A 27,774-nucleotide genomic window follows, 5' to 3' on the forward strand; every position below is an offset into this window, starting at 1 on the left:
TCAATTTTTTTTATGTAGCTGCCCTGAGGATATTTCTATTATGAATTGCATTTTTCCCTCACCCCAATTTTTTTATCCTCAGCTGTACTAGGAGCCAGGTGGTTGCAGTGTTTGAGCTCTGGACCAGGGTCAAATCCATTCGCCTTGTAAACTCATGGGTGACTTGGGCAATCGTCTCTTCGCTGAGAAGAAACAAAGGTAAAGTCCTCTCAAAAACCTTACCAAGGAACCCTTGACAGGTCTGCCTTCATTGCTGTTGTGTGCCTCCAGGTCATTTCTGACTTAAGGAAATTAAGGAGCCTGGTGGCGTAGTGGTTAAATGCCTGTACTGCAGCCACTCCTAAAAACCACAAGGTTACGAGTTTCATACAGCTGGTACTCATTTTAGCGACCTCGGAGGATGCAGGCCTGAGTTGAGCTTGAGCTCAGCTCAACTCAGGCCTGCTCCTTTCCGAGGTCCTAAATGATCCCAGCTTGTTGGGGGCATTAGTTACACATTGTATGGCTTAGGGTGCTTAGTGTACTGATGAGTGGTACAGAAATGTTTTTGCTATTATTATGGTATCCTTGAGAACCTGTCATGGAATTTCTTGCAGATTTGTTCAGAGGGGTTTGGCCTGCCTCCTCTGAGGATGAGAGTATGTTGTCTTTCCCCACATTACTAAGTGAGTTTTCCATGGCTGAGTGGGATTCCAACTCTGGTTTGCATGTAGGTTTCCATGCTCAACCAGTGGCTACATTGGTTCACCTTAGGTAAGTGAAGTCAGAAATGACTTGAAGTACAGAAAGCGACAACAGATGTGGGAGTTTGCAGTTTTACCAGTACAAGTTTAGTGAACAGGTATTTTATAAGCATTTATGCATAGTTTTCTTCAGAGGATAGATGAAGTTTTAGCAAATGGAACATAAATGTTCTTTCTAGCGAGTTGCACTCTGTCTCTGATCAAATGTGGTAGAAGAGCAGACAAACACCTTAGGCCCACTCCTTAAATTTTTACTGAGGAGGGTGAGTTTCTTTTTTTTGAAAATTCCTGGATCAGAGACCTATTGTACTGTTCTCCTGGTGTCAGGAACTTGAAGAAATTAAAATACCATCAACAAACTGGATACAATGCCATTAGTTTCCAAGGTCATATGTCATCACCGCTGGGTGAGGATTCTTTTCTGAATCAGTTACTACTGGGAAGCTACAAAGGGGGCCCTTTTTGGAACTCTGGCACACATTTAGGTATTTCACCAGGGAAATTACTTTTTTTTAGATATCAAACTCTCATTACAACACTACTCACTTTATTTCCAAGCATCACATTCTTGAAGATCAATGGTCTTAAACCTCCACGCTGAATTTTCCATGTGAATCTGTCAGGAGAGAAAGTTGGAGAACACATGTCAGACAAGAGCAGCTGACAAAGCGAAACAGGAAATGGGAGCATAGAAAAGCTGGAAGTAGTGAACTAAATGTAGTGCAGTAGATTGCCATTTGCAAATAAGATTCCTATTTTGCTCCTTCTTTGGCCAGAGAAGGAGGCACTTGTTCTACAAATCTTTACTTAGCCCTAACAGACAGGCCAAAATAAAGCTGCTCAGTTCACTTTGGAGGTATGGTGTTTTCAATGATGCATGGTCCTAAGGTCTGGCGCTGCACCAAGCTCACTTCAGTCCTTATGACTGAGTATGGCTTTGGTGGGCTTCTGGCTCTTAGGACGCGTATATTTTTAAACACATTACTTGCAAAGTGACCGAACATCTTTTTGGCCTGTCTGTATCAGCCTATATTGTTAATTATCCATTGATGCCTTTTTCATTATTCCTTTCTTGTTTTCAGCAAAAAATATCAGAAGGGTAATGGGTGCCTTGAAAATTGCAAGAGGGCTGGGAGTTAATCCAAGACTACTAAGCTCTGGAACTAGATTTAGTTTGTTCCTCATCACTTAGTTCTTCAGCTGCACGCTATTATCCTGTGGGTCTGATTTTTTGCTGAGCGTGGACTAGCAAATAGATTCTGCTCTTTTATTTGAACTTAAAATAGCATAATTGGGGAGGGGAAATAATACCAAATCTCTTCCAAATCTATGGGAGTGTTGAGCTGGATAGGAGATGAGCAACTCCTCTGCATTCCTAACTTTTAATCTTCCTCCAGATCCATGAGCTTTAAAGAACTGATCATAACGTTTCTTCTTTTTCCTTCCCTCTGAACATTCATGCCTCAGGGTTCATTACTGTAGCTGGGTAGCTGCCTAGTTTCTTTTTCTTGATTTACTTTTAGTCATTTCCACAAAACACGTTATTTACACATAGACAAAAAAGCACTTCACATTAGAGACTTACAAATATTACATAACTCCATATATTAATGACACAATACAGTCAACTTTCAAAACATAACATAAAGTTGTGACTTCCTTCACCTAGCTTCTCTTTATTTTCCTCTTTTCTCAGTTTATTGTTTATTTTCCTTTATTTCTGCATACATTTACTAACTGTTCCTCCTAATGCCTAAGGTCGCTATACATAATTTTTTTTTCTAGACATCTATTTACTGTATCATGAGAAATTTGTAATTCATTGAATTTTGAACATGTATAATTAATAATATACTTTCACTTTATCATCATTTTACTTTTCTTTCTTTTGTACAGCATACCATTTTCTGTATCTTATGTTGCCTGCCTGGTTTTCAACAGACAATTTGTTTTCTCCATACCAAAGTAGTTAGATAGAGTAAACGACTAAGGGGCTGTCCCAGAAGGCTGAAAGGCCATCCTGGGGGGAGTTGATGGGTTTACATTCTGTGGCGCATGCCCGACTCCACCGTCTACAGCATTATGTTGCCCTCTGGTGCTCTGGCCAGAATGTTAACACTGAGGGGCAACATGAGCTGTTGCCACTGCGGCTTATGGTGCACTTTTGATGGTTGCAAAAAGAGCCGCTTTTGCGCTCTTTTTGTGCCCTCAAAGCTGTCGGGGCCATGGCATTTGAGTTGCTTGCAGCCCTTATCGGCTCGGGGCAGCCAAAGACTGCCCTTAGAGGGCTGTTTGTACAGCCCCTTAAATCTCCTATCTTGTTAGTCGATAGTGCCTGTTTCACTCCTCAGCTGACAGGACCATTCCCAGGTCTACGTGGCAAGAAAAAGGTTGGTGACCCCTAATCCTAATTGTAGACGTCTTTGTCTGGATTAAGCTTCAATTTGTTCAGTTTGTTGGCTCACATCCATTACTGACAACTGACACTGGTTTAGTGCTGGAAAAGCTTCATTAGAGTGAGAGGAAAGGAGGGATAGATTTGGGCATCACAATATCTAGTGACACCGACCACAAATCTCCAGTCAATCTCCAATGTCAAAGAGCATGGGGGACAGAAATGAACCCTGAGGGAACACCACAGACCAATGGAACGAGGTATCAAACATGAGTCCACCTTCTAGGTGCATCCTTCCAAAAGGACTAAAGCCACTGTAGAACAGATCCTTCAGTTCCCATCTCAGAAATGAGGCCCAGAAGGATATGATGGTTTATGGTATTGAAAGCTGCTTGAAAGGCCCAGCACAACTAGCGAGACACCAGTCCTCCTGGCCAAGTGCCCTGAGTAGATCTCCACCAAGGTGACTAAGGCGGTCTCTGCCCCATAATCAGGTCTGAAAGTCAGTCTGAAATGGATCTAGAGAATCGTTTAATCTAAGAAAGATTCGTCAGCCTCCCAGGAGCAGTCATCTGACTCAAATATCTCAACAACTCATCATTCAGAAAATTAAAAAAACCCTAGTGCAACACCAAAGATCTGCAGGCCACCTGCCTTGGATAATAAGTAGGTTCCTTATTCAGTGATCAGGATGAACTGATATAAGGTTTTCATGGAAGGATAGGCAGGAGGAAACCACTGCACCCTGAAGAGAACAAGAGCTGACCATATGAGTTCACTCAAGATCACACAGATGTTCCCCAAGACTTCTGGAACAAGGTTCGCGGACAGACCAGTTCCTGGAAAGACAGCAATTTTTTTATCCTCAACTAGAAATGTACTTGCTAACTATATAACTGGAGTTGAACTGAATGTGGGCTTGCAACATGACAAATGATTCGTTAGTATACAAAGCAGGATGCCAAAAAAGGGCTACAGAAGAAGAAAGGTACCTGTTTTAAAATGTCCTAATCAAAGCCCATGCATAAACATAATCATTTGGGGTCAAGACCTGATGTTTCCTGTTAGGAAGTCGCTGAACTGAAGCAGTTCTGCAGATTGGCCCCAAATTCATGAAAATGGTGTGAGAAACAGGCCATAAGTGTATACGAGTGCTTAACTGAAGTCATTAGTCTTACAAGAGGGTGTCCTGTGGGTAAAAAAAGATATCGTGTACTTCTCCACACATGAATATTGACTACTGAATCAGAAGAAATAAATACTGAAAATGAATCTTGTTCTTGTGAAACTTGTTTTATATGGTTATTCTGTTCTTCGCTATCTAGATTATGTGGTGGCAAATTAAGATCTAATAAAATTTAAGTTAGAAATGCAACACAACTAAGGGATCTCAAACTTTGTTGCCACTGTAGTAGTACAGAAACATTACTTATTGGTCACTGCAGGCAGATGGTATTCCAAAGGCCAATAAAATTGCATATAAGTCCGTGTGAGTATAATCCATCTTCTTATCCACATGCAATGGTGGTCAGGATTCTAATCATGATCACTTGGTATAATCGGATAGATTCCCAGGACATCAGTATTTAGTTGATCATATGACTCTTGTTGTGTACTTTAAGTTCAAGTAGCTCAAGATAGCATAACCAATAGTGAGGAAGGTGAACTGCAGTCCAGCAATATCTGGAGAACTACACAATCACCCCTGACCTATGGTATACTTTACCTTCCATACTAGGCGGTTTCTTAGCCGTGTAACAGGGAGAAAAATATATTAGGTTTCTAGCACTTCCAGAATGGTACCCTTTCTGTTGCCTAGAGGATTCACCAGCTCCCTTTCAACAGGCATAGAACCAGGTTGCTCTCGCCATTTTTTTATCCAGCTTGGGACACAGTGATTTGCCTGTGGTGGCAAAGGCTAGTAGGTTTTTGCCTCCTGTTTTCTCCTAGAGCTCGAAGAAGTCATGATTTACACAGTTCACTCAGAAGCAAGCCCAAGTGTAGTGGTATTCACAAGTATACATTTTTACAAATGCTATTTTAGCCGTTACTTTGTAGAGAAAACAACGGCCACATTCTTTTCAACTCTGTTTATCAATACCATATTAAACTATATCCCCACCAGAACCTAAGCTTCCTAGTTTACAATGGGGAAAAATAAATACAGCAAACGTGTCGGCTGAAGAAGACACTCACCTTTTCCTTCCATGAACACCACAAGGCTAGCGTTAAATTGTTTGGTTGAAGTTCTCTTCAAGGTCAAACGTCCGTTTGCCCTCAATTTCTCATCCAAATACCATCATCCTCCATAGCGTCGTCCTCATAGCACCACGCTTGGAAAAAACAATTTAGAAGGTAGGTAGCTGTTATAAACTCAGTAGCTATAAGGAAACACAATGTTGTGCAATGTACTGTATGTGTAGACAAGTTTCCCAGATCCAAAACAACAATTTGTAAAAAGTGAAGGAGAAAAAATCCTACCCATCATTGCGTGTTCGGAGTATAAAAGGATTTGGGCCATTATGAAATCAGCCCCTTTATTCAATTAAATTTCTACAAGTACTGCATATGAAGCTTATGGTCTGCTAACCAAAAGACAACAGCTGTCCAAGGAAGATGCTTTTCCTACCACATCTCTGGAAAATACAAACATAGGTCAGCATACCAAATCCAGACCAAATGTCCGGAATGCCATGAGCTGACTGAAGAAACAATCAAGACATCCAGAAGGGCCTGGTCTAACAATTGAACTAAACCAAAATTTGAGTAAGATCTAAGATAGGAAGAAATTTGAGTAATTCAAGCGGAACAGCATATTCTTAAGGATAGCCTCCTACTGTAGGGGAGTCCTATTCTATGGAAACAAATTTTCCTCCATCCTATCAGCAGCTACCCAATCTATGTGTTAACTTATTTCCTTCAGTAGTACTAAACAGATATTTACTGAGACAGCCTTATCCAAATGGGCCTATCTTCTCAACAAGCCTCTTCTTGCCTTCAAATTGCACTGGAAAACCTAAGTTCAGTGGTATGTCACTATGGATGCTCTATGGAGTCATTTATCCCCAGAGGTAGAGAAGCTCTCCCAATCAATGTGACCAATATCATCCTGTTAAGAAGTTGGGAGCGCAACAGTATCTGGGAGAACCACAATCCCCCAACTGCCATAAGAGAGCTACAGCACAACATACACAAGCCAAAATGCTAACAATTTTTAGATACTAATGTCTAACCAATGAAATTTATTTTATTTGGCTTGATAATGCACATTTGTGCTGATAAAAGGACTGAGATAGTTAAAGAGATTTTTATAGGGTTTAATAGGGAAATTTTTTAAATAGTTGACCAATGTTAAAATTTATCAAGATACAGATTTAGCATTACAAAGTCTAATAATTTTTCAAACAATTAGGCACTTAACTTTTTTACAATCTTGAACACACACACACACGAATGCAATATTGAAGATGTGCATATAAATCATGAGACATCTTGGAGATGAAACCTAGGTCTAAATATGAAATTCTTTTTATGTTTTGTAATACCGCTTATACACATAGTCTGAGATAAACTTATACATAATATTTTTTAATATTTCTGGGCATGTAACAAAGCTGGGGAACCATCAGAAAACAAAGGTGCTCTAGCTCAGCCATCACAGGGACCATTTTTGGATTTTGAAGTATTTTGGAATTCTGGATAGGGATACTCCACCTGTATATTAAATGAGATGTTAAAATTTAACTCCATGGTTACTCCTTACTACAAATTAAGGGCAAATTCAAAACTTGCTGGATATCATGGTCTGAAAATGTAGAAACTGTAAAAGCGTAGCTCTTTGCCAAAAGCATTAATAATGCTATTTGATTGGCAGACTCCTCTTCAGTAAAAACCTAGGCTCTATGCATCCATACTATACAATATGAGCTGAGGTCACAACTGAGGCATTAACAACAACAAACAAGAGACCTTCAGTCCTAAGCTCTACTTTCATCCAGCCTGAGATATTTCTCAAAAAAACACTCACCCAGAATGTACATGTGCTCCAAGTACCTTAGAGTTCTAGACCAGTGATGGTGAACCTTTTTAGAGGTCGAGTGCCCAACTGCAACCCAGAACCACTTATTAATTGCAAAGTGCCATGTCCCTCTGGCTTTTCTAGTAACAAACTCTAGCAAATTCTGTTGCGGTGGGGCGATGGCACATGTTGCCCACAGAGAGGGATCTGAGTGCCACCTCTGGCACTCAGCCATAGGTTGCCATCACTGTTCTAGACTGTAGGTTTCAATATTTGAAGCTCTGTTTCTATGTCCTGGTGCCTAGAAATTTAAATGGTTTTTGCTTCTAGAACACTGCCATCAAAAACAGCCATAAATACTTCCATAGTTTCATAACAAGTCCAAGAATTCTATGATACAAATAAAAATTTAACTAAGGAAAGACATCATCACACCCTTTACACATCTGTGAGGCCTCTTCTCCTATACAAGCCGTTTTAACTTTTCTACATTTGTTGAGTTTTAGAACTGGAAGTGAAATGGTTTTAAATGCACTGTAACAATTCATATACACAAGGTACTCAGTACTGGGAAGATACAAATGATTTACTGGGGCACTAAAGTTTAGTAAACAAAAATAAATTGGCACCTGTTGGTTACACAAATATTCACATCCCATCTCATTTAAACAGGCAAAATCATAATTGACAAAAGTTATAACGGATAATTAATCAGGTAAACTTGAAAAGTAAGGAAGTTCTGTTTGAAATGTGTAGTTTTTTACTGTTTTAGAATAGGAATTTATGTTTAGTAGTTGTATGTTTTGTATGTGTGTATGTGTGTTATGGATGTTATGATTTTATGTTTTACATAAAACGCTAATAAAACAATAACGGCAAGTTTTCTTGGGTAAAGTTTTGTGCATCTGGGTCAGGCATTTTTGCCCATTGAAAATTGTAAAAGCCAGCTACACCTCTTCTTTTTCGGTGAACCCATCCTTCCCATGGCTCGCCACATTTCTCCTAACCTGATCCCCATCCGCCCTCCCTGTCTCCCTGCTTCCCCTCCTCTGTTCCCTCTGGAACGCCGCTCTGCCGCCCCTAAAGCAGCCAGCAATTCATGACCTCTTTCTCTCTAAATCCTTTAACCCCTCGCTCTCACCGAAACCTACTCCCAGCCCGATACGGCAACCTCCACTGCCCTTTCCTTTGGTGGTCTCTCCTTCACGCACACATGCCATCCGGAGGGTCAAGGAGAGGGTGGGTATCTTGCTATCTAACTCCTGCCAGTTTCAAGTTCGATCTTCCCCCCCAGCTATCATTTCTCTCCTTTTGAGTTTCATCCTATTAGGCTCTTTCTCCTCTACAGCTCCGGGTTGCAGTCATCATCGCCCTCCTGGTTCTGCCACCCAGTTCCTCTCAGACTTCAAATCATGGCTGACTTTCTTTCTTTCAGATTCAGTCCCACTCGGACCAGGTGACTTTAATATCCACGTTGAGATTCCAATAACCTATAACACTCGCTTGAAACTCTCTCCTAGCTTCTTTCGGCCTCCAACCACATTCCAACTCTTCAACTCATTCTCTGGTCACTGTCTGACCTGGTTCTTGCGCAAACTGCGCCAGTTCTGACTACTGACACTTGACTTTCCACTATCTGATCATCATTTAATCTCTTTGCCCTTACTATATCCTCCTCCTCGCATACATTCAACGCCATTTTCGTGATCTTCAATCTGTCGACTCTTACCATCTTGGCTGACCCTGGATTCATCTCTCTCTTCCCTAAATCTCGGGGACTGCTGATTCAGCAGGTCTTTATTAACTCCACTCTTTCCCAACTCTTGACCATTTTGCCCCGTCTCTGTAAGCACTTCTTCCTCTAAGACTAGACCTCAGCCCTGGCTTACCCCAACATTAAGTTTCTCCGGTCCTGCTCTAGAGCGGCCGAACGCTTGGAGAACGTCAAAGAGTGGGCGGATTTATCCATTTCAAATTTGTTCTTCTTCCGTCTCACGCGCCCTCTCTATGGCAAAACAGATATTACAAATCATGTGATCTCGCCAGTGAGAGGCGCCTGCAGCGTTGTTCTCCACTTCAACACTTTGCTTAAACCTCCCTCTCCTCCTGTCTCTTCATCATTCTCTCCTAATGACTTTGCAATTATTTAATCTCTAAGATTACCACATTTGCTCTGAGAATAGTCCCCTCCGATTCTCTTCTGCTCTTAACCTTCTATCGCCCTCCCTAACAAATTTTCTGTGTTTCCCTCCTGCCTCTTTGGATGAACTCCTACACTTCTGAACTCTTCCAAACCTGTAACCTGTCCTACTTTGACCAATTCCTATCCCTCTTCTAATCTCTATAGCTCCCCCTTCGGCCTCGCTTTCCATACTTCAATCTCTCTCCTCCTACAGGCTCCTTCCCGTCGGACTTCAAACATGCTCGCATTTCCCCAATTCTGAAAAAAATTCTCTTGACCCCGCCTCTTGTGCTGCTATGCCGTCCGATTTCTCTTCTCCCTTCCTTCTAAGTTTGGGAACGGGTTGTTTTTCTCGCTGTCTTGAGTTTCTGGAAATCAACTCCATCCTCGATCCCTTCAGTCTGGTTTCCGCCAAGGCGTTCTACGAGACAGCCTCACTAAGATCTCGAATGACCTTTTACAGGCCAGGCTAATGGCCTCTACTCTGTTCTCACCTTCTCGTTTTGTCTGCAGCTTTGACACTGTTAATCACTGTCTTCTAGTGAATATACTTTCTGACCTTGGGTTCTCGACTCTGTTCCTCGACTGGTTTAGAATCTTACTTGTCTGGCAGATCTTTTGCAGTAGTTGCAGGGGGTCAGACTTCTTCTCCTGTTCCCTTATCTGTTGAGTCCCAGGGCTCTGTTCTGGGTCCCCTTCTGTTTTCTCTCTACACACTTCCTTAGAAAACTCATCAGCTCCTTTGGTTTTTTCCACCATCTTATGCCGATGATACCCAGCTGTATCTTTCCGCCCCTGACCTTTCTCCAATGCTTCAACAGCAAGTCTCGTCCTGCCTCACAGCTGTCTCGCAGGGGATGCGCCATCGGCGTTGAAGCTCAACAAGTCCAAGATGGAGCATCTTGTCTTTCCTCTAGCCCACCCTTCAACACTCCTTTTCTGTCTCTGTGGACAACATTTCTATTCAACCTGTCCAGCAAGCCCACAGTCTGGTTTTTATCTTTGACTCTTCTCTGTCGTGTATCCCTCATCCAGACACACCAAGGCTTGTAATTCTTTTCGTACAATATTGCCAAAATCCGACCATAACTCTCCGCCTCTACTGCCAAGATCCTGGTCCATGCCCTAGTGGTCTCACGACTGATTACTGTAACGCCTCTTGGCTGGCTCCTCTTTCTCACCTCCGTCCTTTAATCTCTGTCCAGCATTCAGCTGCATGCATTATCACTTCCACCCCCCTACCACACCCCCCTCTCTGTGTTGGCATCCCTTCACTGGCTCCCTCCCCTTTCCGCATCAGTAATAGCTCCTGCTGTCAACATTTAAAGCCCTTCATAGACTGGCCCCTCCTTACTTATTCAGACCTTCTTCTCTCACCTCCCAAGGGCCTCCCTTCGGTAGTCAAGGGCTCCTGTTCGCCCAGATTTCCTCTGCCCCATCCCAGATTCGCCCCTTTTCACTTGCTGCCCCTCACTCCTGGAACCTTTTTTCCCCCACAAGCAGAGCATCACTTCTTAACTAGCTTCAAACACAGAGTTGAAAACCATCCTGTTTCAGAGAAGCCTTCCCAGGCATTGTTAAAATTTGTCACTTACCATCTGATGTTCTTTTAGTGCCTTTATCAACCATTCTGTTATTGCTATGTATTGTATATGTATATCCTACCTGAGAGGTATGTATTTTCCCTGGATGAAGATGAACCTTCCATTATGAAGCCAAGCCTCCCTCCATCCATCTGCCTTGGTCCAGGCCTTGGAGGTAGAGGAACTGCTGGACCTCTTACCCTCTCCCTCCACCACTCCCTTCTCCTCTTTGTCATGTCTTTTTAGATTGTAAGCCCGAGGCGGGACCGTCAACTAAAAAGATTGCATGTACACACTGTGTAAATTTACAGCGCTTCATAAATAAAGGTTAATAATAATAATAATAATAATTCCTGGCAAAACTGCTCCAGTGCTATCAGTGGTAAAGACCACTAGTGAAGTGCAATGAAATCTTTCACAGATTCTCAATTGAACTGAGGCTTTGGTTTTGACTAGGCCATTCTAAGACCCTAAGGTTCTCCTTTTAAATCACTCCAATGTTACTCTGCTGCATGTGTACAGTTATTTTCTTAATAGAAGGGTTAAACCCCTGTCACAGACCCAGGCCCTTGCACAATAGAAATTTTTTTCTCTAGACATCTGTATCTAGCTCCATCCATCTAACTAGTTGTCAAGAAAGCCCTATGATAAGTTCCCTTAAGGTTTGCCTTAAATAAAAAATGACATGGTCTGCCACCATCACAGGCTTGCTTGGTGAGGACAGGAGAGACAAGCCTCTCGTAACTGATCCCACCTCTGGAACTCCCTTCAACAGAAGGCTAGGCTGGCCCCCTCCCGCAAGTAAAAATGTTTTTATTCAGGCAATTTTAAAAGTCATGACAGGGTGGCTTTTATGTGGGGTGTGTGTTTTAGTTATGTTTTTTAACTTGTGTATGTTTTTTAAATGTTAATTTATAGTACCATGATTATTTTATTGTTTTTAATTTTTGTTTGTAAAGTTTTAAGTGTTTTTATCTGTGATCCCTTTCTGGGAGAAAACGGCATAAAATGAAATAAATAAATAAATAGCCAATTCGAATTAAATCCATTTCAAGTCCAGGCTGTAATACAACAAATGTGGAAAAGTCAAAGAGGGTGAATACCTCTGCAAGTATAGTACACTAGATAATATTAACATATATTGGCCTGAATTACTTAGGACATATTCATGCATAAGTCATGCGATGCATACAAGCCAAAAAGCTATCAATGAGCAGCAACCATAGCTCTTGGATAACAGCAGAAGAGAGTTGCAAAGACAGCATGCTGATCCGTGTCTTGCCTTTGCAAATTGTGCTTGTGGTTGTGCATCCTAAACTTTGCATTGTGGTTGCGCAACATGGATTGTGCAATGACACTTATCATTGACAGGTATTTCACAACGTTGCAATTGTCTGGGGTTGCATAGTGCTGTGTTTGGCATACTTATTCTATGCTAAGGTATGTAGCATCGAGGAGACCGTCTTATTACATTATCAGTATGTTCATGAATAAATCCCATAATTGTTTTACAAAGTTTTACAGTAAAAAATAAGTTTTCCCCTCTTTTAATAGTTTTGATTGCATTCAAAGCTCCAAGAGCTTACACATTTCTATAAGAAACCTTTCTACTCCCATAGGACAAGCATACAGTGGGGCCTTGGGATCAGCTGGGGTTTCACTCCAGGTACCCCTGTGAATAACAAAATCTGTGGATGCTCAAGTCCCACTGAATACAACGGTGAGTAAATAGCGTCCCTTCTATAAATGACAAAACCAAGTTTTGCCTTTTGATTTTTCAAACGTGGTTGGTTAATCTGTGGATACTAAGACTGACTGTATTCTTAACATTAGACCACAGCAATCCCCACTGGTAAGCAAGGATATATGATACAGGGAATATCAAAGTCTTTATGAGAGTTTCATGATCAAAAAGGAAGATCCCTATGAAAAGAATGTTGTAATCTTAATAAGCCAAGAGAAAAAGAATAAAGAGAAACGTCCAGCAGAAATCTGAAGAGAAAGGAAACACAGGAACACAGAGGTAACATCAACTACGACTTCCCAATGGGTAGCCATCTTAATCTGTTGTTTATATTAAGACTATTCATTGGGGATAAGAAAGGAATAAAAATAGTGCTTTGGGGTATTTTTTGTATAATCTGAAAAATGCGAAAATGCTTAAGCAAGAAAGCACAAACACAGGTAGCCAGAACATTAAAAAAAAATCTTGTGCCTGTCCCATTTGCAAGTAACCATAAAAAGGGACATTCTGTAAAATGCAGACGGTACATTTTCACTTTTAAAAAATGTTTATGTAAAAAAGGAATGACATTAACGGTACAGTTAATATATTTGTTTCCAGTTTCTCAGATAGACTGGCTTCCAAGTAGCAGGCAATTAAAGACAACACTTTTTATCATTAAAAAAAAGATATAAAATAATCCAATCTTAATTCTGTTATATTTAATTGTTATTACAATTATATTAAAATATTTTTTTCACTTTGAAGTAATATAAAAATAAAAGTTATGGTAATTTGTTCCTCTTCAGAATAGTGGGCTAGCCAAGATGGGCACTATGCACAGGACATGGCAGCTGACAGACCAAGTCACTAAACATCATCCTTGGGCAAACACACGCAGAAACCATCCAATCTGAGACAACTTAACTGTCCTGGCTCAGTGCTAAGGAATTCTGGGAATCTATTTTATTATGGCACCAGAGCTCTGACAGAGAAGGATAAATGTCTTATAGAACTACAGTTCCCGAATTTCCCTACCATTGAGCAAAAACGTTTAAAGTGAGCTCCCTCTATTAATAAGAAATCTGTCTGCCAGGAGAAACAGTGGACAAAAGAATTCTTTAAAAACACAGCCAAAAATTTGTTTCAAAAAACCCAAAACAAACCCACAGATAAATAAAGTGTCTATTTAAAAACACCTTTTTAAAAAAAAGACGAAGGGCCTTGATCTGTCGAAAGATCAAGGGAGGACACAGCCAACCTACTTCCCTTGGGAGGACGTTCCACACTAGGGTGGTGCAAAAGAGAAAGCCCTGTTCACATGGACCCAACAACTTAGCCTACTGTGTGCTAGTACGTGTACAGAGCTGCCACCAAGGAACCAAATTCTAGGCAGATTCAATGGGAAGAGGTTGTCATTCAGATAACCTACTTCCAAACCTTAATGTTTTGTGTGTGTCAAAATTTGAGTATCCATAAGTGGCACTCAGAAGAAAAATGGAATCCATGGAAGTTGGTGTAAGACCCAGTTAAATGTAGCACCTAAAGTGCATTCTGACAAAAATCTGCCAGCTTTTACTTTCTACTGGCTGTAGCTTCCAAACTTTTTCAGGACAACCTTACATATAGCACACTGCAGTAGTCTGAGAGTAATGAAGGCATGAGCCACTGTGGCAGATCAGTCTTCCTGGGAAGACAAAGCTGATGCATGAGCAACTGGACAATTACAATTCTGGCCACAATAGCCACAGATCTTTGAGAAGCAATGCTGGGTCAACAGCAAGCTATGAAACTGGTAATCTGTCTCCTCCGTGCCTCTGGAAGGAAGAAAGGTAGGCCTTCCCATCCGGCCTCACAAAGGACTGAACCCCTCCACAAGGCATCTGTCCTCCCTGCTTCTTGAGAGGAGAGAAAGGTGGCCTTCCCATCCGCCCACTAAAGGAATGAACCCTCCCACAAGGCATCTGTCTCCATCCTTGCTTCGAGAGGGAGAGAAAGGTAGGCGTCCCATCAGGCCTCATAGGAACTGCACCTCCCCACAAGGCATCTGTCTCCATCCTTGCTTCTGAGAGGGAGAGAAAGGTAGGCCTCCCTCAGGCCTCACTAAAGGACTGAACCCTCCCCACAAGATCTGGTTCCATCCTGCTTCTGAGAGGGAGAGAAAGTAGGCTTCCATCCGCCTCACTAAAGGACACTGAACTCAGTCTGTCCATTGCCTTGGTCCAGGCTCAGAGGGAGAGAAGAATGCTGGACCTGATCCCCTCCTCAACCATTCCTTTCTTTTTGTCGTGTCTTCTTAGATTGTAAGCATGAAGTGCAGGAACCGTCTAAAAATGAATTTTTCATGTACAGTGCTGTGTAAATTTACAGGCTATATAATAAGCTAATAATAATATAAAAAAAAAATGCAACACGTGTAAGTTCCATTTTACGGAATAGGTTGCATCCGCGCTGCAGAAATAATCTGGCTTTGATACCACTTTAACTTCCATGGCTCAATGCTATGGAATTCTGGTACAGTGCGTCCTCGCCTTACGCGGGGGACTGTTCCGGATCCCCTCCGCGTAAGGCGAATTCCTCCTTGCTCAAGCCCCTGGGAAACAATGGGGCTCGTGCGCGGCCAGCGGCAGTCGCGTGCGGGGTGCAACGGGCCAACCCTTCAATTGAAGGGGACGCGCCGCCCCTTCACCCCGTGCGCACCTGCGGCTGAGTGCGTATGCTCAGGCCATGTTTGGCTGCCGCGTGATGCACGGGCGACTGTATTGCAGTTTGTTTAGCACTAAGCTTTCTCTGCAAGAACAAACTGCAATTCCCAGAATCCCTACACTGAGCCATAGGAGTTAAAAGTGGATGTAGTCATAGAGGAAGAATAAACCTTGAGCCTGCTAGAGAGATGGGGTAAAATCTAACTAATAAATCCTAGCGGCTCAAGGTGTGGCACTGTTTGCAAAACAAGGTGTGGCACTTTCCTTATGGTAGGAAAGTGCATGTTTATTAGGTCTGTGAAGATTTCATTATCTTTATATACTACCCACACTCTTGCATTTACTTCTGGAAGTGAAGGAATAGACACATTATTTGATATTTTTACTAGCTGCTTTCCCCACATAATTTTAAAAATGCACAAAGACTCATCTCAATGGAAAAAATAAAACAGAGATAACTTGATTTCGGTAGGCCTTTGACAAGGTTTCCTGACATCTTGCAACAAACTTGTTAAATGTGGCTAGACAAAGTAATGTTACATGGATTTGTAACTGGGTGACCCTAACCCAAATGGCTCACAATGGCACATTTTCATCCTGGAGAGAAGTGACCAGTGGGGTCCCACAGGGCTCTGTCGGGCCCAGTGTTTTTATTCAACATCTTTATCAATGACTTGGATGACAGAATTTGGAGCATACTTATCAAATTTGCAGATAACACCAAATTAGGAGTAAACAGCTAATACTCCAGATGACAGGATCAAATGCAAAAGAGCCTTAATAGACTTGAAAGCTGGGCCAAGCTACAAAATGAATTTCAACATGGAGAATGTAAGGTACAGCACTTAGGCGGAAAAATAACAAGGCCGACAGGGATGGGGGACACCTGGCTGAATGGACTACATGTGAAGGAATTGGAATCCAGTACCACAAGTTGAACATGGTCAAGTGTGATGCGGCAGCTAAAAAGGCCATGCATTTTAGGCTGCGTCAATAAATGTATAGTGTCTAGATCAGAGAAGTAATAGTGACACTCTATTCTGAGGGTCGGAACCATGCCCTGGAGGATTACTTAGGGAGCTGGGATGTTTAGCCTGGAAAAAGAAGATTAAGAGTGAGATGATAGCTGTTTAAATATTTTTGAAGGGGTGGTCACATTGAGGATGGGAACAGCTTGTTTTGCTGCTGCTCCAGAGAACAGACCAGGAAACAATGGATCCAAGCTGCAGAAAAAGTGATTTCCACCTCAATATAGGAGGAACTTCCTGACAGTAAGGGTTGTTCGACATGGAACACACTCCCCCAGAGTGTGGTTGAGTCTCCTTCTTTGGAGGCTCTTAAGCAGAGCTGGATGCCATCTGTCAGGGATGCTTTGATTTGGATTCCTGATGGCAGGGGGTTGGATTGGATAGCCCTTGTGTCCTTCCTACTCTTCGATCTAGAAAATAAGTTGCCCAACACTTTAAGTGAGATGGCACAATTATACAGGTTTTTTTTAAAAGTAAGACATCTAGAAAATAAGACTGTCATTAAATTGCAGATGCCAACATATTTCACCTTTTAAAAACTGCAAAAGCAGGATAATTTGGGAACAGTAGTAAGGCGACAACCCAAACTACTAAAAGCCTGGAGAAATGAAGGATGCCAACATGTGAATAAAATTATGGTTAGCCTACATTAACACCCGTAGAAACAAATTTTGTTAGAGGGAGGTGGCCTTTATTCGCTATTCTGAAACTTCACATGGAAAACCTTAAGCCAAAGCTAAAAATATACTAGACCGTACCAATACTAAAGGAAACTCTGTACGGTCCATCTAAAGAGGCTGTATAATTGATTACAGCTTGATTCATTCACTTCCTGATAAAAGCAGGATGTCTAAATTGTTAAGACGGAGGGTGGAACTCAAATACAAAAAATGAATCACTCATTTCTTTTCCTCATGCAACCCCATTACATTTTGGAAAGCCTAGCTTTTTCCATATATTCATAGATCAAGTCAACTGGCGATGGTCTCAAACCTCTAGGTTTTCATTGGTACTCAAACACATTAAAGGGAATGCAGAAGTTCAGCTAACATGGCCTTCACAATTCTATGCTCACTCCTAACCTGTTTCTCAGTGAACCGGCACAGAAAGCAAAAGATAATATTGCCATGACACTGCTAGAATTTTCCACAATGAAACACTTCCATTTCTAGAAATCCAGTGGTTTCACAAAATCAGTGGCAAAACTAACACATGTAGTATTTTCAAGTGGGCAGTCTTAAATTAAATTTTACTGGATAAGCAAACCACTAGGTGGTTCAAACCTGTATTTTTTTTTTTTTATCCCTCTCATCCTCCCTAAACAGGATATTAGTCCAATTAAGACAGGCAACATAACTTCATTTCTAAAATAATGTTTTCCCTTTTACATGATTGTCTAGTGTGTCCAGCTGTAGGGATCGCTATCTCATTCAAATCAAGGGAGCCAGCATTGCAGAAATGATTCCGTGGTCAGTGGGCAAGCATGACTAAATGCACAGAACGCTGTTACCCCCATCTACTTGCATTTTTTACATGTGTTTCGAACTGTGAAGTGGGCAGAACTGGGACTAGTGATGGGAGCTCATGCCATCATGCGACGCTTGGGTCTTCGAACTGCCAATCTCCTGGACCTTGCAAATGTCAGAGTCAGCATCTTAACTACTAAGCACCACGTCCCATTCCTCATATTCTAGCTCAGTCAAAAAAACTTCAAAAAGCAAGGTATTTTTACAGGGGACAGTGAGGAAAAATGAAGTGTTTGTTGGACATGACGGCTTACCAGAAAAAGAGCACAAGCCCCCTCCCCCACCCCTTTCTTTGCTTACAAATGTCTGTGTTGTGGCAGCAGCCCTCTATCCACAATCTCCTCCTGCAAAGCCCTTGAATGCCACTACGTGTAAACCTGACTCCCCCTGCCACACTTTCAAACAATGCATTCTGAACAATGCAATATTCAATGAGGCACTACATTGCTTACAGAACTATGCTCTTCTCCCCCAAGAGAAAAAAAAATCAGCAGTTGATAACCCACAACACATAACCACCCTCCAGACCTGCAATTTCTGCAATGCCCTTTTTGGCTTCCACTTCTCATCTTTCCTGAAAACAATTTTTAACTCCAGTCAGCTCCTCTATGCTACCACAGTTGGGCTCAGTGGCGAAATACTCTTCAGTGAGCTGGTTGACAAAAGTACAACTTGAGGTTTTAAGTATAACGGCCTGCTGAGTGGGTGTGCCCATGCTTTTTTTACCTTGGTGATGGCTTTGTAGGTTCTGAAAAGGTAGATTTTCCTACTAGAGTTATTAGTAGTACAGTACAGGAAGAATAAGCAAAAGTGAGCAAGATTCTTTCTTTCTTTTTAAAAAAAGGTGCTTGAAAGACTGTTGATAAAATAGCAGTATCAAATGTGAACAGTAAGCAATAAAGTTAAGGGAAGGAGCAAAAGCAAAGAAGCCTGTCTTGGACTATTAGATGCAGGAATAAAGATCTAGGACTTAAACACTAGCTTCAGACCATGTACCTCTGTATGGCCTGAGGTAGACATGGAGGTTAATCTATGTCTGTACTTCACGTAGCCAAGAAAGGCCAAGCACAGTATTACATTTCAGGACTAGTTCATAAAATACACCTGATTAATGTTATCACATACGCCTTTACAGATATTTTGTTAGGCTTACCCAATAAGCAAAAATAAATACATAAATAAACACCAAATTATCAGCATGTGCAACAAAGTTTTAGCCTCACTGCTTACTGAAAAGCATGTTTACAACCAATGGAATTACACATTGTTACATACCTTTCTATCTTAACAGTAATTGCTTTTGGCAAGAGCAAGCTGTGAAACTACCATAAGGGGTAGTTGCGACAGGTAAAAATGAAGAATAATTCCAATACTTTCATCTATATACTGCTGCTTCACAGCAGTCTTTCCCACACTTGAGCCTGATGTTTCAACAACTTCTACAACCCTCATCAGCAACCATGATAGGCTTAGATTATTACTTGTGCACCCTAAGATTTGGAAATGGTAGTTAAAATGCAAGATGTAACACAGTTAGTACCATGCCTACTTCACAAAGCCTAACCAACTTTTACTATTCCACTCTGTTGGCTATCAGTAACTGCTTATTTTCTCATAAGCACCACATTTCCCGCTTTATGTTTATTTAGCATCAGAGCATAACTGTCATGCTTTGTTAATTTGAGTTCCCCCACCTCTATTCTTGGAGATGCTGGTAAGAAATTAACAACAAATCTTCAGCCTTTATTTTATGCTATTTAAAAAACTTTCCTACAATAAGACACTGCAGGATTGAATTCTAGTTTGTGGAAGCTGGAAGATGTCAAACAGAACTGATGCAAAACAAGCAAAATAAATTTTAAAAATCCTATAGCTATAGAACAGAGTGAAGACATTTTGGAACTTTACTTTCATAAAGCCTAGATATAAATTATATTTTGGATGTGTTTAGTTTTTGTAGGGCTACCACCCATCCATATTTTATTTACAAAAACTACTACCTTTTATATTTTGTATACACAATGCTAAAGATAGTCCATCCAGGCTACCAAGACAAATTTCTTTTCCTGGGTATTTTTCTTTCTTTTTTATTTTTAATAAAATATTTAATAATTATGAAATACTCATAATTTCTAATCAACCTTTTTCTTTATCAAGCATTTGAAATAAGCAGCCATTACCAAAATATAAATAATAATTGATTGTTCAGAGACTCAGGACATATGAACTTAAAACCATCAGCTAGCTAAGTTAAAACTATAATAAAGCCTCAACCTGTAATCAGATTAATCCAACTATGCTATCACAGCAATTGAACTCTGTTTGGCTAATATCCCTAAAGCAGAAAAGGGCTTGAATTGTGGAAGATAACTTTTTAATTTCACATAACGGAATAATGAATAAACCCTTCCTGATGATTCCAACATTGTTCCAACATCCCCACCAACCACCATTTTTTCCAGAGATGCATACATGATTTCTGTTACATTCTGTTACAAAATCAACTTTTTGTCAAACTGGGAAAATGCATCTGAACTGCTTTGTCCCAAACTAGCTTAAGGGTTGGGTTTCACTCACATTTGGATACTTTCATTGGCTTGGTTTGTCCCAACACTTCTATTCGATAAATTTTCAACTATGTTATAGAAAACCTATCATTCCCTAGATACAAGTCAAAGTTTTTTTTTAGTGCAAATAATTAATGGATACATACCCCAACACAAAATCTTTCCACTGTTCGTCTATCCCCAACACAAAATCTTTCCACTGTCAGTCTTATGCTCCAAAACACAGCTATGGAGGTGGTAGAAGTATCAAGTTAATTCAGTTTATGTGAGATGACTGTGAGGTCTAACAGGAGAAACTAGAACCCTACTTCACCTAATGAGCCACCCAAAATTACATCATCCTTTTGAGAAGCTGTGGAATCTATACTGGCCTCAATAGAACACAAAGAGGGAAGGATTATTTGAAAGTTTCACATCCACTGCTCTACAGTCAATCGTTCCAAAAAAAGAAAAAAAGAAATTGATTTACGTACATATATTCTTCCCATCACTTCTTTCCTATCAAAATTAACTCTGCTCATATATTCCACTGTCATTAACTCATACTTCCTTCCCATCTTAACTCCTTTCTCCTCCAACTTTCACAAGTTCAGATGATCTTAAATCAAGGTTGTGAACATATACCTTAACTCTCATAAGATACTCTCATCCCACTTAGGGTTTTGAAATGTAATACCAGATGGCTATAGAGGAATGTATAAACATGTGAAGGATCAAAATGCCTGAGTTATAAGTGAAAGGAGTCACACAGAGGCACCCCCTGTAGTGATACACCTACACTTCCTTAAAGTCAGTTTTTTAAAAGTAAATACTGTATGTTGTATCTGAATGGGTGAGAAATCCGACTAGTGGAGACACAGAGATCGGAAGAGGGATGAACTGCCTTATCCAAGCTTCCCTGGGGAAATCTTGCCTGGCAAGGCAGAAAGAAGGGACAATGTTTATTTTTGCTTTCCCATTCTGTTAATATCTGTTTTTTGAACTTTAACAGGTGGAATGCATAATGGGAATTATGCATGTCAGCTCCAAGGCTTGTGTATATGTCCTTCTATATCAGTGACATGTCTGAGGACTGGACATAGATCCTGCAGATCCATCCTTTCTCTGATCTGACATAGAAAAACCTAGCAGTTACAGACATTTCCACAAAGGTTGGGATGGGGCCTGTGAGATCACAGCCGCTCTCTCAGGGTGGACATCTTTTTCTACTCTTGCTAAGGGAGATCCAAACTCTCCTGTGATACCTAGGTTGCCTTTTCAGGGTCTATAGGCTGGCAGTCTAAAGAGGCCTTTGAATTGAAATAATTAGATAAAAATCTAGCTTTGCAACTTCTGCAGCTATGATCTTTAAGCTTCATCTATACACTGTCATTACTTCCACTGTGATTATTACCAATTATACTTTCTTTCTGTAATGCAGAGGGATGTGTGGCCATTTCATACTTTTAGCAAGTACCAGACATATGCAGAATTTAGTAAGATGGCAATATATACTGTAATTCTTGCTTAAAGGGAACAACTTATTCTAACATTGTCAGAACTATTCACTTTATACCTATTTGGTTGGTTTCCTTAGGACTCCAAAAACTATAGTTAAATCCTGCAGCAGTAACTGACACTATTTGACACTTATCTGCTACAGAAACACAAACTATATAGTAGCTGGGGCACATTTGGTAGTAATTCCAGCAATAAGGCACTATTGCAAAGGCACTTTCAGTCACAAAATCTAATCACAAATCGATGTTCTATTTTAACCATTAATCCTTCTGATTTCAAAGCCATAACTATTAAAGCTTGCAAGGAAAACAGGTGTCTTGCCTTTTTAAAAATGAAGCTGACAATCTATAGCAACTGAACAAGATCAGAATCTAATCACAATTTTTCAGGCAGAGCATAAAAGTTATTAATAACCCACAGTATCCTAGATATTCAAACCAAGTATTATATATGGAAGACTGCCATATTCTACAGTTTGCCAAATTTACTACAACTTCAATTTAACTTCAAGTATTTCAAGTGAATTTCAAATCTTCTCTCTCTGAACGTTAAAGTTAAACACATCATATCTTGAAATACGAGTTCCAGCACTGCCCTTATATGTTTAGCATTGCAAATTACTATGTAACAAAGCATGCTAGTGACTAATCTGGAACTAAAAAATACCACTCTATAGAGGTTCTTCATTTATGAGAAATATAATTGTCACAGCACTGACAGATAGATCTGGATTTCCACTGCTGGACAAGTAATGGATATTGACAAAACTAGCCATTCAAAGAAGTGCAGCCAAACTTGTCTTAGGAGCTTCTCTGAACTATTACCACTTCTTCAAATAAATTTCTAGACGTTTCTTTACCAAAATGAAATATGTTAGTTTCTCTATCTGTCAAATTGTCTGTTTGTTTTTGGTGTAATTTGTTTATGTTATATATGATATTCAAATGTAAATTTTATATTGTTTTTTAAACTGCATTAATAAAAAAATAATAAAAATGCAGTATGACAGCAATATACAACTTGATTTCTAATTCTCCTCATTGTAAGATCTTTGTTTACGTAACATTCACATTTTAATCTCTCTTATAAAATCTGTTTAAATGGCTATAGAAGAATTTAAATCTTCCCTTTTTAAAACTCTTTAAAAAAAGTTATTTCAATATTTCAAAAGAAGCTTTGGACTTGGACTACTGAATCTCCAGGAAAACAGTATTCTATAGCTTTGGGACAGCACTTCACCTTGTCTTTATTCACCTTACAATAGTGTAGTAAAGGTGGTCTTTGGACTGGTTTAAAGAATAAGAGAATATAGGGGAAAGGAAAAAGATTTCTGCAACTTTATAGATCAAAGCAACTATTTTATGCTTGGAAGATAATGCAGAGCCAGCGGAAATACTGGAACATGCAGTATATTGTGATCTTTACAATCTACTCCTGCCAGGAAGCCAGCTAAACCAGCTGAAAAGTCTTCAAGAGAAGCTGCATTAAAGCACCTTAAAGTAATCTAGTACCCAGATTACAAAAGCACTACTAGACAGATCCAACCAGACAGTAATGAATTCAAAATTACCTATCTTAAAGCTCAGAGAAAGTTATTTATTGAATTTATATTTCTCCTACCCAGACCAGCCAACTAACATAATCTCAATCCCTTGCTATCTTGGATGGATGAGGGTTTCAGTTCAAAAGCAGAGCTTGGGGAAATCATGTCTGGAGAGCCATATGTTAGCTAACCCATATGAAAGTGGTTTGACTAGTCCCCATTAGATTTTTCCCAAGTATGAGTGGACTGAATATGTCCAAGTGTGTGAACAGAGTAGATAAGTGTGGATACTAACCAGTCGTTGGCTATAACGGATCCGTTCTTCTTCAGGCTCCATCTCAGACTCTTCTGATGAGAGCGAGAAGGAGATATCAGAACTGGTGTCTTCCTCCTCTTCCTCCTTAATATACAAGAACATGCTATAATTGTTTCTTTCATGGCATGCACCAAAAAAGTGAAAATTAACAGATGTGAAGAGAAAAGTAACAGAAACTATGAATTAACAATATATTTTAAAAAGGCCCTGATCAAGCTATTGCACTGAAGTTAAAACACAATTTATTAGCCAAGTGGCTTGCTGTTCTACAGTGGAATCAAAACCATGGCATGCACATTTGAAAGTCAAGCTATCTGTCTAGTATCCATGTGTATGTGTACACAGACACACATATGACATACACAGATTATGATTCAGAAGACTCTACATCACCTATGTTTTTAAATGAGTTGAGAAGGACAAGCATGCTCAATTTTGTCAACAAATACCTGTAGGAATTTTCCTAGCATATCAGAACAATGAGAGATAACCATAATCCATCATACATCATTCAAATAAAATGGCTTTTTAAAGTTTTACACATCATGGCCCTGTAACAAGGTACTGTTATTTCACAAAATGTTTTTAAAAATGCAATCTGGTTGTAGGTGGACAAAGCAAACTGTGCAATTCATTATTTATTTGTATACATTGGGGGATACTCGGTGAAAAGCCTGTTAATGAATTTGGACAAACAGAGTGACAAGACACCAACTACAGCAGAACTTGAGAGCCTCAACAGCACAACATTTTAACAAGCTAGTATAGCCACAATGTAGGATTGGAACTACAGTATCCTGTTTAATATTTTATGTATTTTAACCCATACAGAACTCCCCTCCACTAGACAAGAGGAAAAATGCACAGGGCAGAATACATTGGATAATTGTATAACTCTTTGGCATTATAAACTTCTGTACAAAGGCCTTGGCAGAGATGCCACTGAGGCAAAAAGAGAGGGCCTGAGCTGGTTCTAACACTGGGCTGATAATCAGTATTCCTCAGGAGGTGGCAATCAAGGTGTTTCAAACTGAATGACAAGATAACAAATTCCACTGGTTTCAAGTAACACAAATGGTGTTATGTAAGAACTGGCCATGGATCACTCCCTAGTAAGCAGTAAGTCTAGTATCCGCTTATTAAAAACTAGCTTGCATCAAACAAAAGTATGAGGCATGGACTATGTAATCTGTTTCAAACCAATACAAAGTTGACTGATAGCTGTGTTTTTCCTCATGCCTTTTAAAGCACAATACTACAGGAGAGGACTGGATGGGGTGAGGGGCACCCAGGCTCAAAACACACTGCAGAAATAATCCAGTTTGAGACCACTTTAACTGCCCTGGCTCAGTGCTAGGTATTCCTGGGAACTCTCTGACAGAGAAGGCTAAATGTCTCACAAAACTACAGTTCCCAGAATTCCCTAGCACTGAAAGAGGCCAGTTAAAGCGGTCTCAGACTGGATTATTTCTGCAATGTGTGTTTTGGACCACAGTCGCTCTTACTTGTCACCCTTTACTTCAAATCAGAACACACAATGTCCCCAAATGATTAAAATGAAGTCTTTCACCATACATTAGGGCAACCCAACCCTACCTGGTGAACTTGGGCAAATAACAACAAAAAACCCAAAACAACAACAACAACCAAACAGGTCCAGCAAAAACCTTCTCTGGATTTAAAAGACTTGGGCTGCATCCACACTGCAGAAATAATCCAGTTTGACACCGCTTTAACTGCCATGGGATTCTGGGAAGTGTAGTTTCGTGAGCCCTTTAGCCTTCTCTGTCAGAGAGAGCTCTGGTGGCAGAATAGCTGGGGCAGTTAAAGCGGTGTCAAGCTGGATTATTTTTGCAGTGCAGATGCAGCCTCAGAAGATAGATGTGAATGCAAGGAGGCCTTTCATTGGAGGAAAGAAGCACCAGATGCGAAGCGAGAGAGAATGTAAACAAAGGTCGGGTCTTACCAGGTCTATGGCTTTCCTTTGCCCCTTTCTAGGGCAGCCGAAGTCAGAAAGTCAATTGATCCCCCGAGAGGGATTCTCCTGGACCCTGAAGGCTGGAGAGAAATGTGGCATCAAGGAAAGGGCAACAGACACCTCAGGAATAAAGAGGGGGGGACCTGGTTTGACACTGTTTTAACTCCATGCTAAGACTCCTGGGAAGTGTAGTTCATTGAGGGCTCTCTTGCTGCATCCACACTGGAGGAATAACCCGGTTTGGAACCGCTTTAACTGCCCTGGCTCAAGGCTATGGCAGTCTGGGAGTTGGAGTTTGTTGTGGGGCCTTCCTTCTTTAAGCTCCGCTCCGCTCCTGGCCCACAACAAACAAACTCCAACTCCCAGACTGCCACAGCCTTGAGCCAGAAAATGAGTTAAAACCGGTGCCAAACCGGGTTATCTGTCCAGTGTGGATGCAGCCTCTATCAAGAGTGGCCACAATGAACTGCACTCCCCTAATGGCAACTAAAGCGGTGTCAAAGCGGGTTATTTCCGCACCAGCTCCTGGCAGAGCGGCGGAGGCGGGGTGTCTACTATGTCTGCCCAAGAGCCGCTCCCTCCCTCTCCCTCCGCAGCCCCAGGGGCGAAGCGAACAGGCCTGAGCAGGAGGCTCCGGGGTCCTGGCCAGGATTAGGGTCAGCCAGGACGTCGACGCAGCTGCCTCAGCCACAGAGGGGCCTTCTACGTACCCACGGAGGGCAGGGGAGGGAGGGAGGGAGGAAGGACGGGGGCTCCCTCGGCGTAGATCGGGGCTGTCTGGCTGACGTTGCGCCTCCTCTGCTTCTGCTTCTTCTCCTCCTCCTCCTCCTCTTCTTCCTCCTCCTCCTCCTCTCTGGCTACTGGGCCGAGCGGCGCGCTCACAGAGTAAACTTCTTCTCTCGCGATGGCTCTGCTAGGCAAACCTGCCACCGCGAGACCTGCGTCCTGTTCCCGCGAGACTTCGGACGTCGCGCGAGCACCCTCTCCGTCTGCTCGCGAGAAGCAGTTCTCTTTTTTTTCTATCGCGAGAGTTGAGGGGCGCCCGAGTGTATATATAAGCCGCCGCACGTCTTTCTCCTCTCACTCACTCAGCCAGCGGGGGATGGGAGGCGGTTAGGGAAGGAGTGTTTGTTTGCTGCGGGTTTAGGTTGGTTTGCCACTGGAGAGGACATACTGGCCGTGTGTGTGTGTGTACAATATAAACACACACACACATAATATATACACATACTATACAAATATATTCAATTTATACTGTATATATACACAGACACAAAATATGCACACTACATTTACTATATATATATATATATATACATACATACATACATACTGTGTATATATAGACACTATATATAATATATACACATACTATACATATACTATATATATATATATACACACACACATATAATACAAATATACATATACAGTATCTATCTATCTATCTATATATGGCATATGTATAGTATATGTATACATATATTGTTTTTAGTGGGTATTCTAGAAGAGTTTATTTCTGATGTTTTGCCTGAATCTGGCTGGCACCTTCATATATGAGTGTGTGTGTGTGTGTGTGTGTGTGTATATATATATATATGTATATATATATATGAAATTTGGGCTTATGTTGGAGATAGAGAATGTTTTGCTGCATGCGCTTTGTATTTATTTTTTAAATTTTTGTTCAACATTTATACCCCACTCTTCATCCAGAAAGGCCCAAACTGAGAGAAATGGATTTGAATCAAACACATAGAATTTAGCAAAGTGCAGAAGTAATCCCAGTTTGACGCTGCTTAAACTGCCCTGGCTGTGTGGAAGGGGAATCCTGGGAACTGTATTGTGGCACTAGAGCTCTCTCAGAAAGAAGGCTTAAATGTCCCACAAAACTACAGTTCGCAGAATTCCCTAGTATTTAGCCAGGACAGTTAAAGTGGTCTCAAACCAGATTGTTTTTGCAGTGT

The 27,774-nt window shown here is 40.9% G+C and overlaps 1 protein-coding gene across 1 annotated transcript in view; it reads right to left on the reverse strand.

Annotated features, from left to right (window-relative positions):
* KDM2A (lysine demethylase 2A) overlaps positions 1-26,712 on the reverse strand; it is a 93,860-nt gene extending 67,148 nt beyond the window's left edge. The window contains exons 1-3 of the mRNA XM_042458845.1: positions 26,518-26,712; positions 25,796-25,887; positions 23,809-23,913 (exon numbers count right to left, since the gene is read on the reverse strand). Of these exons, the coding sequence (XP_042314779.1) occupies positions 23,809-23,850 (42 nt within the window). The 5' untranslated portion in view covers positions 23,851-23,913; positions 25,796-25,887; positions 26,518-26,712. The remainder of the gene's footprint in view (positions 1-23,808; positions 23,914-25,795; positions 25,888-26,517) is intronic.
* Between the last annotated feature and the right edge of the window lie 1,062 nt (positions 26,713-27,774).

This window comes from Sceloporus undulatus, chromosome 1 (genome assembly GCF_019175285.1).
Source record: "Sceloporus undulatus isolate JIND9_A2432 ecotype Alabama chromosome 1, SceUnd_v1.1, whole genome shotgun sequence".
In the NCBI taxonomy this organism is placed as follows: Eukaryota; Metazoa; Chordata; class Lepidosauria; order Squamata; family Phrynosomatidae; genus Sceloporus; species Sceloporus undulatus.